General features: G+C 36.8%; 2 protein-coding genes across 2 annotated transcripts in view; both read right to left on the reverse strand.

Moving 5' to 3' along the window:
* LOC134230971 (histone deacetylase complex subunit SAP30 homolog) overlaps positions 1 to 17,104 on the reverse strand; it is a 181,822-nt gene that overhangs the window by 142,396 nt on the left and 22,322 nt on the right. The window lies entirely within an intron of this gene.
* On the reverse strand, positions 1,445 to 17,097 carry LOC134230960 (nuclear factor related to kappa-B-binding protein-like). Its single transcript, XM_062712822.1, has 26 exons — positions 16,940 to 17,097; positions 15,062 to 15,206; positions 14,793 to 14,870; positions 14,552 to 14,607; positions 14,193 to 14,260; positions 13,903 to 14,030; positions 13,696 to 13,814; positions 13,510 to 13,577; positions 13,248 to 13,376; positions 12,989 to 13,101; positions 12,129 to 12,222; positions 11,278 to 11,485; positions 9,314 to 9,422; positions 9,102 to 9,228; positions 8,806 to 8,995; positions 8,654 to 8,714; positions 8,331 to 8,505; positions 8,122 to 8,228; positions 7,564 to 7,687; positions 7,271 to 7,344; positions 6,890 to 7,037; positions 6,438 to 6,677; positions 4,201 to 4,611; positions 3,745 to 3,957; positions 3,161 to 3,454; positions 1,445 to 2,736 (listed from the first exon to the last, which is right to left on the reverse strand). Exons 2-26 carry the CDS (start codon positions 15,185 to 15,187, stop codon positions 2,282 to 2,284), a joined length of 3,915 nt encoding a protein of 1,304 aa, XP_062568806.1. The 5' UTR covers positions 15,188 to 15,206; positions 16,940 to 17,097; the 3' UTR covers positions 1,445 to 2,281.

The raw sequence follows: 17,104 nt of genomic DNA on the forward strand, positions 1-17,104 counted from the left end.
GGCACGATAAAGATCCCTCACTGCTCAGTGGCCCTGAGTGCCGAGTAAAGGTCAAAATTTGAAGCCCTTCACTTGCGTATGGTGACGTCTCCATATGTGTGAAAAATTCTCGAGAGGGACGTTAAACAATATGCAATCAATCAAGAGGATTTTGAGCTTTTGCAATGAAATTTTATACCAAAACTCCCTATGACCTCTCTCACCCCTCTCAAAGTGTCCCGACCCGTTTGTTTTTTTAGTATTTATTGTATTACATTTCGCTATTTTTAGCATAGGGGCATGAAGGAGAGTTTATGATGTATAAAACAGGTTCCCGGCGGACTTTATATTCTTATTACATCTATTAGAACTGTTTAATAAAGGTTAAATTAGACACCATACATTGTGTAAAATTTTGACAATATATCGAACGTGAATATATACATGTATGTGACTTCATGTTCGTATATAATTTTCGCTGTTTTAAAGCGGCTCCGTGGTATAGTGGTATGTCTCTCGCTTCGCATGTGAGACGGCCCGCAATCTGATTAAAATCAGATCCTTTGATCCGCTCACATAGATTGCTACACAATCTGATTAAAATCAGATCCTTTGATCCGCTCACATAGATCGCTACACACAAATTCTCTGAATTAGCTTGTTTGAAGTTTATTCTCTTATTAAAAAAAATATATCAAAAACAATTAGAAGCCTAAAGCAGCTGGAATCTGGAATAAACTATGGAATCTGGATAGGGCCATACAGTTCACTATCGCACCGTTGAGCATCGACTTAAAGGTTGATGGCATGTTATGTGATGGTGCAATAACGATGAAGCGGTGGTGTGATGACGATGATGCGATGGCGCGACAATCCCATGAGGATGATGCGATGGTACGATGAATTGATAGCGCTATGGTGCAATAGCCATGACATGATTGTGCGGTGAGGATGGTGCGATAGCATGATGGAGCGAGTGAATATCGCTTCATCATCATGGCACCATTGTGTCATCACTATAGCACCATCACCTCATCACTATCGCTTTATCGTCATCACATTATCGCACTATTGACCCAACCTCGATGGTGCGATAGTGAACTGCATGGCCCTATCCGGATTCCATAATAAACAGTTTAAGGCAAAATTGTATCATTAATATTGATTGCATTTTTTTTATAGTTCACTGTATCTTCATAGCTGAATGGAATCATTTCCACTAGTATAGATACAAAAAGTAAGGAATGCATGTCTGCTTCCCAGTTATAACAATTTGTACGAAGTGTTCTAGATTCTAAATTTTTAACCTGGCCACTCATCTAGAAAATAAAAGTCTCATCCTGCATCTGAAGAAAGTCTGGTAATTTATGTATACCCCTAGATGTTTCAACTCTGCAAGTTTTGTTCGTTTTGTCTGATTATTTCTGCAAAACAAGTATTATACCAAAAAACACCACAAAGGATACACAATTTTAAGATTTTAATTTTACATTGTTCATCTAAAGAGATTCTTTTATCCAAACTTAACAATAAAGTGTCACAGTTTCTCATTAATTACACATATGTATGTACAAATAAGTGTTCCGGATAAAAATGTGTCCATTCTGAACCTTTATTGCATCTACAAGTAAACTTTGACAACCAAATATATAACGAGGAGAAAAGGCAATTCATTCTTATATCTATAAAAGTATACTTTAATAATAAATATTCAAAAATAATTATCTCTCCTTACACAATATCACAATATTGGATCCTCCCCTCTGGGACAGCCAGTGGATATAGTATGTTCTCTCCTAATACTTCACACAACCATCAAATCAATGTTAAACAAGTTACAGAAGTTGAATTAGGATACAAAGGGAATTATCTAGGAATTAAAGAGAACATTCTTTTAAGGGACACCTTAATTAAGTAATAATGAATACTGTGAGTGAGGATATACTGATGAAATAGATCTATGTCTTTTTTGTGAGAGTTTGAGGGGCCCTCTCTTAAAGATACAGATACCTTCAGATGAGCTGATCAAAAACGGTTGACAATAATATTTAAATTTTAATCAAGCTGTTAAATCAGGGTTGGGGCCAAACAAGTATGATAATACAATCAAGATATGTTCTCCCCGATCGATTTCACATAGTCTCCATCAATTGTACGATGGATCAATTCCTCTTAGCCTCTACTATTTTTATCACTCCACTTTTTTTTTCACCATATTCTGTATTGCATTGAATGGTTGCATATAAGAAGTGGATGAAATGTTAACTGTATATGATATTCACAGATCTCTCGAGATGGGGTGTCATGAGTTTCCATCGGAGGGCGTTTCTATGGTGATGGTTTGAGTTGTGTCTGTTTTCGCCTTGGCCACGGGAGAGGAGAGGGGGGAGACAGGTGCTGCTGCTGCATTAGCCACAGAGATCAGTTTATTGACAGTCTGTAATACACTCACAGCTGCCTGAGGCTGGGGAGAGTTGGCCCCCGGGGCAGACTTCTGCCCTGGGGGAGGTGTTATTATTCTTGCATAAACAGGTGGTGTTTTCCCTGGGACTGCCTTGGCTTTGGCAGAGCTCTGCAGCAATTGTCCTGTATGAATCACATTAGCGTTTGATTGTAGAGTGGGTTGGGATATGAGAATTGTGGCTTGCCCCGGTTTTAGGTTGGCCTGTTGACCTAACACGGTACGCACCACTTGTATATTTTGTCCTGGTTTTCCTCCTCCACCACTTACCAACAATGGTACACCACCAGCAATGCCTGAAAAGGGCAACAAAACATATATTCTTCACAACATACAATTTAACTTTGCTACCTCAAACACCAGTATCTTAATAACATAAGATTTGTCATTGTGATCTGGCTGTCTCAACCAACAGTTCTTTCTTTTTGTTTTTTCTTGAATCCTCTTGACTCTAATTTTCCGAAGTTTATCTTGGTCCTGCTGAGTTAGAAATACCAAAATATGACTATATATTATACAGTACTGACAACTTCTAAATTCTGTCTCCCTACGTATATTACATGTATAAGATGCCCCCGTTTGTACTATGAGGGTTTCCTCGAAGTTTGACTTCAAATTGGGATTCCTGATTTTACATGATATACTGCTAATCCTAAGACAGTTAATTCTTGCTAATTCTTTTGACATACTAATGTGTATCTTACTAATTATGGGACTTACTCTGTGCATGTGTGGTGTTGGTTCCAGTCAGGACGCCAGAGGATTGCATAATGATTTGTGACAGAAGCCCAGCTTGTCCGCCGGTCTGACCCCCAGGCACCACCTTACCCTGATTGGAGACGGGGAGGTTACCTGGCCTTATGGTCAGGCCTGGGGGTAGTTGTGTCACCACAATGCCCCCCTGGGAGGGGGTGACAACCTTGGGTTGAGATGTGGTGGACGCAGGATTTCCCTGAGAGGTACGAGTGATTGTTTGTACAGTAGGACTGCCAGCCGCCCGCGGCTCTGAGGGTACTGTAACAAAAATATCAAGATATTCAAACTGGTGACTAAATAGAGTACAAATGGATTTTAAAACTTTATATTATTTTAATTTTGAAGGATTAATTTTCAGATAGTTGCTAAAAATTTACAAATATAATTTGTGGGCAAGCATAACGAAGTAACTGTATCCACAAAATCCATAAAAACTGAATCCCTCCAAAATATATTATTCATTCCACAGTTGTGACGACAAAAACATACATGTACCATAGCCAGATAGCAACAAATGCTATTCATAACAAAATTTAGTACTACTTTACCTGGTGGTGTCCTTGACTGACTAAGGGTCATGACCCCTGCAGCTCCCCCTCCCTGGGGGATGATACTGATGGGTAAGGCACCTTGAGGGGTCTGTATCAGCTGCTGCCCTCCTTTACCTGTGATCTGTACCAGCTGCCCCCGGGCCTGGGCCAGAGGCTTTCCAGCCAGCTGTAAGGGCTTACCCCCACCCACGGGCTGCAGCAGATTACCTCCTGTTAAAAAGTAATGCATCATGTAGTGTTGTCGAAAATAAATACTGAGCAATATTAGTCTACCTTATTCTCTACTGGTACATGTGTATCAAGCTGTAAAATTACCTAGCAAGTCAAAATGTGTCATTATAGACTATTCAAAAAAGTTTTCCTTTAATGTTTATTTTTTAACCTTTTAAGAGCTATTTTTGTATTTTGACTTATTACAACCAAGTCTTACAAATTTGATACACATCTCCCTACCCTGTATCTTGAGAGTGGTGGGTACATTCCCGCGCGGCCCCTGGACCCGCTGGGCAGCCAGTAGGTTACTGACATTGACCATCTGATTCCCCGACACCTGCTGCACCAGACGAGTCACCAGCTGAGCACTAGGAGTGGTGGTCACCGTACTGGAGGGAGGGGCTGCCACGCCCACTTTCTCGACAACCTTGTTGACCCCTGTAGCACTGACTGTAGTGGGAGGAGCTGGGCTGCCGGAATTTTTACGCTGTGCCAGTAATTCCTGGCGTAGAGCACTAGTGATGTTCTGGGTGATGTTGGGACTAGCGGCTCTCAGACTCTGTAGAAGTCCGAGAGGCACGGACTGGGGGAGTCCATGAGGGGCCTCTCCACGGGGGGATCCCAGTGTCACAGAGGAAGACTCAGGTTTACCTACAATCAAAACATACCACTGAAGAATCTCAGCCTTCTGCTTTTAAAATTTTCAACAAATATGTTATTGTCTGTACTTAAAAAGCAGGCTTCAGCAGTTTTGGCATGGACAACAATGCACTTAGTCATGATTACTGCAAACAAAATATTCGGTGTAGATTTTGTGATTTACTACCTGTTCGAGGGGTTATCAAAAATTCGTGGACTGAGGCTATAAAATTAGTACTATGTAGTCTGTGCTTTCAAAATTTATATGGAACATAAAACAACACAAAATAAAGAAATGTTGAAAAATTTAGCCTGATACGTTCGTTATTTGCCAAATTATTATAAAATGAAAACGACATTATATGATCACCCGGCGCTGTCGTCGTTTATTTTCATTACGTCCGATAACGTCATTGTTTTTTAAATTTCCTCTTCTCCTACCTCATACACTTTTTTGATGAGATTCCCTGGAGCTGAGTAAGGACTTAAACCAGCCTTATTTATATGACTTTACTATGTCATGAACAGTGGCCTTCAATGAATATAATATTCCAGATGGATTAATATATCGGGAGAGATCTGCGCTTGATTGTGCCGGCATATTTTGCTTTAATTTGGGAGTTCAATATCTACAACACATGATCAACGTCATTTTTGACGGGATTGATTTTTCACACCTTGACTGCAAATCGACATTAACTGTGTATCCCTTTACTCTCTGAATCTATTTTGACATTAAAAGACAAGTACTCTGGATATTATTTCTCTGTAGCCAGTTTCAACATATTTTAGGTCTATACTAGTTTTTTTCAGGGGCAAAACTTTATAGAATGTTGGAAACGGAAACCCCTCAACCCTTTTGACGTCATTTTCAAGGCCTTATTTGTTTGGACATTCCGTCTAAAATTTAAAATAAAATTTCATAGAACTTCCAGAATGAAGTGAAAATTTCATATTTTATAAAACAATTGTGTCTCGACACATACCTGAATTAACGGTATTTTTGGATGTCAAATAATCATATCAAAGGAGTTTTTCTCAGTTACATATAGGTCGAAAAAACGTCGTTTTCGAGGTTGCGCGCCTGGACATACCATTGCTTACAAAAACATTACTAATTTATTAAAAAATAATATTCATGATTTGATTTGATTAGGTCTATACTAGTTTTTTTCAGGGGCAAAACTTTATAGAATGTTGGAAACGGAAACCCCTCAACCCTTTTGACGTCATTTTCAAGGCCTTATTTGTTTGGACATTCCGTCTAAAATTTAAAATAAAATTTCATAGAACTTCCAGAATGAAGTGAAAATTTCATATTTTATAAAACAATTGTGTCTTGACACATACCTGAATTAACGGTATTTTTGGATGTCAAATAATCATATCAAAGGAGTTTTTCTCAGTTACATATAGGTCGAAAAAACGTCGTTTTCGAGGTTGCGCGCCTGGACATACCATTGCTTACAAAAACATTACTAATTTATTAAAAAATTAAATTCATGATTTGTGGTTTATTCTTTGGATAGAAAAGATGATGCTAACTAGATATTTCAAAATTCATTGATGTACCTTAAGCGGTTTTAATTTTATGGCGCTAGTCCACGAACTTTTTGAAAACCCCTCGTAGGTGTAGGTTTTGTGATCTGTTACCTGTGGGTTTGTTGGGCGTCCCCGAGGCTGCTTTCTGCTGGAGCTGCTGCTTTTGCTGTAGGTGTAGGTGTACAGTATGTTTTGTAATTGTTTACCTGTAGGTTTGTTGGGTGTCCCCGAGGCTGCTTTCTGCTGGAGCTGCTGTTGTTGCTGTAGATGTAGGTGTATGTTTTGTGATTGTTTACCTGTGGGTTTGTTGGGCGTCCCCGAGGCTGCTTTCTGCTGAAGCTGTTGTTGTTGTTGCTGTAGATGGAGACGTATGGTGGCCGCCGGTTGAGAGTGGGGGAGGTTACCCTGGGAGCCAGGGACAGTGCCCGCACTGACTGCATTCTTCAGGGCCGCTATAGTGGCCTGGTTAGCTGTAGATCTAGGACTGTTACTGGACAGGCCTCTAGGACTAACCTGTCCCACTAATGGGCTGCTACCTAAAGTGACCAAATCTCTTGAGTACTCACTTGTTAACAAATGTGATAATTTATATAAGAACCACAGTTCTAAACACAGGACTTAAACGACTCATTAAAGGCTACCTGATTATTAATGATATCAAGTATTTCCGCAATTTTTTAAATATCTGATGATTTTTTACCTTAAACAAATATAAATTCACTCTTTGAGACTTTATTAAAGCACTCACTAGATCTTGGACTCTGAGTGATGCTCGGACTGGCTGGATTGAGTGACACACTGTCTTCCAGGTTGAGTGTGTCGGAGCTGAGAGCCGATTTTAGACTTGGACTGGATACTGAGGTAGATAAGCTCACAGACGCATCCTTCACTTTGCCCTATAAACACATTCATATGAAAATCTACATACAGTAAACCATCCAAACATCCAAACTGAGAGTATCCTCTGTCAAACCTTTTGAATGTTTCAAGCCACATAGAATTGATATTACAGTTTCTCAGGTCCATGTGAATACATTTTTAAGAAAGCCACATTGCAAATTTTATCATAAATTTTATAAAATAAATGATTGAAGTTAGTAAAGTGGAGACCAATAAAAAGAATACTTACTGATTTTTGTGTCTTTGGTTTCTGTAAGGACTTTTTGGCTTTCTGTGCAGCTCCATGGGCTTGATGTATTTTCTCTGCAACAGGAAAAAATACATTATAATAAATCTACATATTATAACAGAGGCCTGATGCAATGTGGACTTACCTTCCTTTAATTTTCTTCATTTATAATCTTTGCACATGTTATCCAATGTATGTTTACATGTACTTATAAAACTTTTCTTAGGTTTAACCCTATGCCATACTTTTCTCCATTTCAAGTATCTCCACTCTACACAAAAATAAATAATTACCAAATTCTTCCTCGGAGCGGCTTCGGTGAAGATAAATCCACAGTTTGCGGTTGACGTCGTACTTCACACAGGGATCTTTCTCCGAGTGTAATCTATCCAGAGCACCACTGACTACCACGTTTATCTGTTACAGAAAAAATACGCCAAGAAATGTAATGCTAGTGTCAACATGATAATACCATAGAATTACCATAGTATTTATAAATTCAAAAATTTATTTAAGGTGGAAAGAAGTTATACATGGATATGAATTGTCGAATTTAAATAGACAACAGCAATAACATATTCTGTATTCATCCCATTTTACTTTACTTGTCTCAATCCCCAAATTTAAGAATTAAAGTCAGACTTGACTACAAATAACTTAACGTCATGCATTGTTAGAGTCTAGCAGGAAAAAACGGCTTTTATAAATCTTTTTACTCTATCAAAAACTTTTTTCACACATCTATTAATAATACCCTGAGTGAAAAAATTCAAGGAGAAAAGATGATATAACAATATGGAAACATTACGAGTCAAATAATTCGGCCTGGAGACTTATAATCAAATATTTACCTGTGCATCTGAAACCCCTGGAGCTAGAAATTGTGAGTCTTTGAGAAGCTCACATATGTCCCCGCGAGTCCCTTCACCATTAGGAAGTCTGGCTGCCGAGTCTCTCACTGTGAAGTAGAAACAACATTGTAAATCCAGAACAGATGGTTTCTAGTTCTTATTGACACAACAGTGGAATACATTGATAATGCTACAAAGGAGATGATTACCCAGTGTAAGAATGGTGACAAATGACGGTCTGTTGGAGACAAGTAATGCGTGTTCCCTAGCCTTGTTGTTGGAGTTATCCTTTGTGTACACCCCCTTAACGGGCCCCACCACAGACTCATAGTCATGCATCCTGTACATAAACGCCTTGTGGGGGTTCAAAAACCGGCGCGCCTCCTGTTAAAATATCAATAACTACTTTATGTTTTGTCTAATAAAAAGGTAATCTTATTTCTATTAATTATATGTACTTCTACATGTATTATGGTGCATCCATAAAATTGAACAAGTTTTGCTGTATATGAGACAAAATACTGTGACATACCTGTTCTCTGAACTGGGCCTTTTCTTCATCTGTTGTGGCCTTCACAACATAACCAGTTTTACTAGTAATAAAAAAACAACAGAAGTAATTAAAAACTCTTTCAAGGTTCACCCCCACAACACAATCTGTGACTGGCTGATGGATACACCTACCTCCGCGGGGGTGGGGTTGATCCTGGTCCTCCATCGTACATGTCACGAGTTCCTTCTTTACGATTCGTGATAAAGTGTTTAAATAAGGCAGCCATATTGTCATCCGAGTCACGTCCAGCCCCAATCCACCGCCATTGCTGAGCACGCTCCTTATAGTCTACGTATGGCACAAAGTTGGGGGGAGACACATCTTAAAACGAGAAAAAACACAAAATCAGTGGGCTCATGTTACGAATCAGTCTGAAATAAAAAGTTTTATTGTTTGGAGGTTTCGACAGATTTTATGATAGAAATACCTATGAGATCGCCAGCAAGAAACTTGAGTGACTGAAGAACACAGTCCACCCAGCTAGGGATCAAAGAAAACCAGACATTCTTAGGCGCTGAACCGGACTCCTGCCATTCCCGGACTTTCTCCTCAAGCTGTGAAAAAACAACAAAATGATTATACACTGCCATGACTTTAATAATTCCTCATCAAAAATCACTGGTAATGTTAGAATCTGACCTTGGCTGTGGTGGCTTTCCCGTCTTCAAAGTCTGTCACCATATCACGAAGTAAACTGAAGAAGTTTGTGTATAAACCATACGAGGCAGGAATCTTTGGTAAAGCATTACTGGAAATAATTTCATAAACACAAATCATTCTTTTATGTTTGAAAAACTAACAGCAAGGGAGAAGGAGGGCAGAAGAATTGCCAAAATTGACATGAATTAATCTATCATGCCCGTAACACAGTTTCCTACTGCACAAGTCTTCCCTCCCACCAATAAATTATACAGTAAAACTCGATTATAGCAAAGTCCTTGGGACCTGTGAATTTAATTCGCTATATCCGTAATTCGTTATATCCATATAACGAATTCGTATAACCGTTATAGCGAATTCGCAATATGCATGTTTTCCTTAAGGTATTACTACCAAATATGTTAGGGAAGCAAATATTACAAAACATATCTTCGATAACTAATGTTTTATTATGAATTGAATTTTATATACAAATGCAAGAAGGAAATAAAGTCAGTTCAATTTATCAAATTTTTTATAATCTTGGAAAGTTCATTATAAAAGATGTAAATTTCATTATATTTAACCTCAACGGGACTCAAAATTAGTTCGCTATATCCGTAAATTCGTTGTATCAGAGTTCGTTATAACCGTAAATTTTTACAAAGATTTGTTAACAATTTTGCTGGGGACCCAGGAAAACTTTGCTATATCCGTGAATTCCAAGAACAAAATTGTAGAAAGAGTAGGGTTTTAAAGGAATTTCACAGAAAATTCTATTTTTCAAATTCGATGTCGATATCGACGATATCGACAATATTATGTCGATATCGTATCGATATCGATCGTCATGAGCACTATTAATTGGAAATATCTTGTGCCATATTTGAGACTCTATATTATGTAGATGTCGTCGATATCAACAATATCATGACGATATCGTATCGATATCAATCTTATTTGCACAATTTATTTTCATAATGATGTATAACATAATTTTTCAAAGACACAAGTGAATCAAAATTGATTCATAATTGGCATGAATATGAAAATAAATTATGATTAAGACAGTATTAGGTTTGTTATTGTTTTAGATTAGATTTAGAGTAAGGTGTTTGGTTAGGGTGACAAATCTTGAAAATATTTCAACAATCATGATTCGATATCGATACGATATCGTCGATATCGACGATATCGACAGTAAGGTAAACTTATTAAACACAGAAGTGATGTAAAAATAAAGTTTTTGTATTATGGTGAAGGTTGGTAAAGTAATATGCTTTTAACAATAACAGCAAGGGAGAAGGAGGGCAGAAGAATTGCAAAATTGACATGAATTAATCTATCATGCCAAAATTCGATATCGATACGATATTGTCGATATCGACGGCAGGTAAAATCTCCGTAAAAGTAAAGTAAATAAACATAAACACATTCAAAGTAACAGGGAAGGTATTTACCAAGGGTTTTACAAACATGATACGATATCGAAACGATATCGTCGATATCGACACTTCAGGGAAAGATTTATAAAAAAAAGTTTAAGTAAAAGTTGTAAAACACACAATATTAAGGATGGAAACCACAATTCTTGGAACAATCATGATTTGATATCGGCACGATATCGAGGATATTGACAGTAAGGAAATAGTCTTAAAACAGGAAGTCATGTAATAAACACACGAGAATATAGAAATATTATAGAAACTATAAAAAAAGTAATGTGTCGATATCGTAACTACATCGTGTCTTGGACATAACTCTATCCGTGTTCGTACTAAACGAGTTTTACTGTAAATCTATAACTAATCATATTTTCATAAGCCTTAAGCCCTTCCCCAAATATCAAATTGCCTTGACAATGTTTCATTTGTACTGCACATATACATATACATGTACATGAATTTAACAATGTTTTCAGTGCATACTTTACAACATAACTGTAACACAGTACAGAAGCTTACTCTTGTTGGAATATGTCAGGGAGGGGCTCCTCTTTGATGTCCAGATTTATGGGGGACAGGGATTCCTCGTCACTGTACACCAGGGGCTGTGAGGAAAACTCCAGACCCTCCTTCTTAATCTTCAGAACCTTCTTCAGTTTCTTCTCACTTTTGTCCTTTAGTTTTACTTTCTTCTTCTTATTTACAGATAAATTGGAATCGGTGGACACTGTAAAGTAATGAATTTTATCATTCTCACATATCTCTTTTATCTTCAAAGCTACAAGGGTATAACCACTGTGAAATCATTTTTTTCTGTTGAGGGCTATTAGTGGCAATAAAAATTTAAATGTTTGGTGAATACAAAATTTTTGTGAAAAACTGGTACATAAGGAAGATGTTGAAGAAGCAATTTTCATATGGATGTACATTTGAAGATTACTGTGACCAACAACAATATTCACAAATAATTTAATTTTAGTTGTAACACGTCATTTGATTGGTTAAACGGTTTTATCCATTTTGTATAACATAACTTGCCTACGTCACAATGAGTTACGTCAAAAACGTATTACTCCGCTTGACGTTGATTTTAAAATAATGTTCAATTTAAAGCCTTTTTCTGGAGTAAATATTGTCTAATTGTCTACCCTGAAATTAAATTATAAGGAATGAAGCTTATTTCAACTTATGTTATCCGATATAACAAAACTTGGGACAGTTTACGCTTTCTTATAAACCACTTCACGGTTTATAAAGCGTAAACTGCCCCAAGTTATGTTATATCGGATAACATAAGTTGAAATAAGCTTCATTCCTTAAATATTGGTCTTCAAAGGAAATGCAATAACTGAGATTTAAGGTTGCTTTACCTATCTCTTTTGGGCTGCTTCTACTGGTGGCCTGGCACCGTGACATGATATCTTGAAGTGTAATGGAATCTGTGTTTAGTTCCGGGTGATCCTCCTTAAAATAAACATGTAATAAATTCCAAGAATTGTATTCCAAAAATATTTCTTTAATATTTGGACAGCATCTCTACATTTGATTTCACAAGCACTTAAAAGAACTGAGAAGTCCCATGTTCTTTTGCCATTGGTCAAAAAATATAATTTTAGTTTTTGCTGAGTTCAGTTAATATGACAAAGTGATACAGCTGTACTATATTTCCAATTATTGCATGAATTCCAATTTTTTTTTCCAAAAATCTCATATCTACAGCTTGCAGCTCACTAACAAGCCAAACTTCAGTAGACCTGTAGCTCACTGACAAGTCTAGCTTTAGCAGATCTGTAGCTCATTGACAAGTCTAGCTTCAGCAGATCTGTAGCTCACAGACAAGATAAGCTTTAGCAGATTTGTGGCTCATTGACAAGTCTAGCTTTAGCAGATCTGTAGCTCACTGACAAGTCAAGCTTTAGCAGATCTGTAGCTCACTGACAAGTCTAGCTTCAGCAGATCTGTAGCTCACTGACAAGTCTAGCTTTAGCAGATCTATGGCTCACTGACAAGTCTAACTTTAGCAGATCTATGGCTCACTGACAAGTCTAACTTTAGCAGATCTGTAGCTCACTGACAAGTCTACCTTTGGCAGATCTGTAGCTTACTGACAAGTCTAGCTTGGCAGATCTGTAGCTTACTGACAAGTCTAGCTTTAGCAGATCTGTAGCTCACTGACAAGACTTGCTTGGCAGATCTGTAGCTCACTGACTGGTCCTTTGGAGTAACTTACCTCTGAAGCCAGTTTCTTCCTCTTGTAATTCCTCAGCAGATTTTTATAATCCTCCTCAGTCACCTCTACTGGACTGAAAGGACGCTGCCTCTTCTGCTGTCCCTCTCCAAAGCCTGATGATAAAAACAATCAATGTACATAAAGTTACCTATTTATAAACTCCATTAACACAAACACTACACTCAAGTTACCTAGATATAAATTCCATCCACACAAACACTGCACTCAAGTACCCTGAGCAGTTAAATAAAAGACCTACCTGTGATGTCTCCATTGACTACCACAGGTTTAGGTGAGAAGGTGTGGACCACACTGGGTAGAGTGGGCTCTGGGGAGGGGAGGGGGTGCACTGACTTAAACAGCTGCTTCCTTGTCTTCTGGTTGGACACTGGATAATGAACAAATTCAGTAATATATAGCGATATGAGTAGAAAGTAATATTAATATTTAAGCAAACTGATTGATTTGTTATTTATGACTGTAAAAATTACTCTCTATCTACAGACAGAAGGTAAACAAACCTGAGGTGTCCTCTTCTTCAGATGAGGTGTCCTCCATTCCACACTCCTGTCTGGCCTCCCTCATCAACCTGCCACAGCAATCAGGAACCATGTTTATACATGTATTATGTGACAAAGATCAGTAGAGATAGGAAATTTGTACAGATAAATAGGAGCAGAGAAAACAAATGTAATATGTTGATTAACCTGACATATTTCTTCTTGGATCTGTGCTCCACAGAACTACGTTTTGGATTAGCAGGAGGATTGTGGGTAAATTCCAGTTGTCCACCAGGTGGTACTTTCTGAATTTCATCGTACGCCTTCTACAGTAAGTCAAATAGAAATTTAAAGTCATCTTAGTTTATCCAGGCATGTAGAAAGTGCTTTCAGTTGATACTTTATAGTACTGACCTGTCTTGAAAGCAAAATGTCCTTCAACAATGTAGAATAGTATCTTTGCTGTCTGTGTTTATACTCCCGATATTTAATGTTACGACATAAGCTTGAATACTTTGCAATGTCTGGCGAACAAAACCCATCTGTAATTATAATTGTATGCTCATGTAAAAAAAACACGAAAACATACATGTATTATAAATTTTACTTTTCATCTCAACTCTGTTAAATTTTTGGAACAACACTTTATACTTCTAAATGATAGGAACAATATATTTGACCTCTAAATGGATTTGATTACCCACCTCTCATTTTTGTCTGAAGTTGAGAAAGAGGATTTCCGAACTTGAAGTTTTCATTTCCAAATAATTTTCTGAAAACAAGACATAAACAAGAATAAATAAAACTGATGACATACTAGCAAGAATTCCCTTTTTATGTATGATCAGGTGATAAATTACTTTAATGCTATGTGACTTAGTGAGCTACTTTGATTGACTTGTGACCTATATTCAGTGTCTGACTTAGTGAGCTACTTTGATTGACTTGTGACCTATATTCAGTGTCTGACTTAGTGAGCTACTTTGATTGACTTGTGACCTATATTCAGTGTCTGACTTAGTGAACTACTTTGATTGACTTGTGTTACTAAAAAAGTTCTTACTTGAGGGATTCCTCCTTTTCCACCTCATCGTTTGATGGAAATGTTGGTAAAAGAGTCTGAAAGAGTCACATTAAATGATCAATATAGAGGTTAAGTTAGGAGTCATTTTAGAAATGATTACTATTTATATTGGCTCACAAATTTTCTTTTAACATTACAACATTGTACATTTTACACTACCCAAATTTTATTCATTCCTCATGTGTAATTTGAGAAAAAATCTGCATATACATGTACTAACTTTTAAGTGTGTCCTTTGTTCCTCTGACAAAACATTCTTCCAGGTATCCATACTCAAGACATCTCGAAAAATGTGGCCCTGAAACAGAGTAAACATGAAGAAGATGTGGCCCTGGAACATACACAGAAACATGAAGAAGTAATGGAGGTTGTGGCTGGAGATGTTACAGTTCCCTTCAAAATCTGTTAATTTTCACAAAAAAGTGAGAAAAATGTCAATGTTTTAAATCCCACCACTGTGACATAATAGGTGGGACCTAGCTGATGTACCTGTTCTAACATGGACTCTGGAAGGAGGAGTTCCGTCTTTCCCAGAAGGCACCTCTCCATCCTGGGCCCCGAGGAGGGGGCTGGTAACCCCCAGTTATCATCCTCACTCTCCTCACTGCTAGACATAGGTCAATCCTCACAAATCCTTAAAAAAAGGACATACATAAGTCAATCCTCTAAAAAATAGGACATACATATGACAAGAGCTCAAAAAGTCAGCTCTTGTGCCTTAGGATGTTCATCAAACCTAATTACAAACAAAGTAATAAAATCTTGGATAAGGCCATAATAAATAAATTGCTAGATTCTCATCGGAATTTTTTTAAAAATCGAGGCGGGCGGGCGGCTTTTATTTTTATATTTTTTATTTTTTCAATTTTGCAGACTTTTTATTGACCTGGTCCATCGGTGTAATTTTATCTACAATACCTGAATAAAAGTCATAGTAAAGGTTCAATTATCTCTTACTTCACATCATCACCAATCTTTTTCAACCAATGATCCTTGTTTAAAATATATACGCATGTATTACAGCAATTACCATCTTTTCAGCTGTCAAAATCATGTCGACTTTCGCGGGATATAAAACGAAAATAGAATGGTAGATGAATACCGATCCTGATCAGAATTAAGACGAAGAAAAACAGAAATTAAAAAAATCGAGGCGGGGGTATAAAATCGGAGCGGGTGGGGATGAGAATCTAGGAATATTTTTATTATGGCCTAAAAGCTTACCTGCACTTACATGAAAAAATGCATTTAATAAATTTTACACGGAAAATCTTTATTTTTTTTTAAGAAAAAACTTTTGAAAAATTTGTGTCAGGTTTTGTAAGGTCCAGATTTATTATTCCAGTGCATTTTTAGACTTTAGATTGATAAAATCAATGTGTTTTTTTTTTTTTTACTATATGGGCTATAGATATACATGAAACAGGTACTTTTTGAAAAGACTAATGGACAATGAGTTTAGTTTCTTGCAATTGCCAAAATAATTCAGTACTTTCTAACAGAGCATGTCTCATCACTGTTCTTAAATTCAGTCTATGCTCTATGATGTACACAGTATCTTTTTTTAGAAATACACATACATCAGTCCATATGATCACAAAGATTTAATTAAAGAATGATGTAAAAAAAAATTAGTTAAAGGCATTAATTACATAAGAGTTTAAGCTCTATACCAGTTAATTTTCACTGTAACATAGGATAGCATACAATCCTTTTTTTATATGAAAGTTGTGTAAGTGAAATTTGAATGAAAATGCATTACATGTACACATGATGTACTTTCACTTTCATTAACTTGCCAGTTAAAAAAAAAAAAAACCTCGAAATTTACAGAGCAGAGTAAGAACAGAGTTTACATTTCTTTCATAACAGAGATACTATTTCAAAAACAAAAATCATGAGTTAATTTATTTTCTTTTTTAAATTTGGCATTCCTTTTAATTTAATTTCATTTTGAAAAAATGTAAACAATCGACACACATGTTGTTCTCATTTGATGTGAATGTAAATGCATGTTGAAAAATTTAAGTAGTGATAAATTTTCTTGATAAAGTTCATTTTAGTGACTACATTTTTTCGACACAATTATTGACATTCTCACTTCAATCAAACTCCATGTGGGGTAAGCATCTTTCGACATTCAGCATGGAAACATACACTGACCAGTGCTCGTATTACATTTGTCAATACATAAAAGATATTCTACGGAATTTCTACAAACTTTTGCTTCCCGACAATGACCTCGAAAAAACGCGTTATCGCGCGCATGATTTTATGCATGGAAATGAAAATGAGTGATCTCCATACACTGGCAACCGACTCTCCATCTTAATCATAAGTTGGAAGTTGACTTTTGGTGTCACTTACCCTTAATCAAGACCTTGAATTTTTCATCAATCGAAATACATAAGTTTTTCCTCTTGAATAGTCTCAAAACCCCCTAAAAATGAGTTCAAGAATGTTCGCTGTCTGGGTGAAAAATCCAAACCGGAAGTTCATGATAGCCATCGTGCTCCTTGTTTGGTAGAAGAC

Source organism: Saccostrea cucullata, unplaced genomic scaffold (genome assembly GCF_032062105.1).
Source record: "Saccostrea cucullata isolate Sc308-1 unplaced genomic scaffold, CSIRO_AGI_Scuc_v1 ctg496, whole genome shotgun sequence".
Lineage (NCBI taxonomy): Eukaryota > Metazoa > Mollusca > Bivalvia > Ostreida > Ostreidae > Saccostrea > Saccostrea cuccullata.

Coding starts and splice junctions, on each gene's coding strand:
- LOC134230960 (XM_062712822.1), bottom strand. CDS start 15,187: ATGTCTAGCAGTGAGGAGAGTGAGGATGATAACTGGGGGTTACCAGCC. Junction 12,223..12,988: donor GGAAGAAACTGGCTTCAGAG/GTAAGTTACTCC, acceptor GTTTATTTTAAG/GAGGATCACCCGGAACTAAA. Junction 2,737..3,160: donor CAACACCACACATGCACAGA/GTAAGTCCCATA, acceptor TGCCCTTTTCAG/GCATTGCTGGTGGTGTACCA.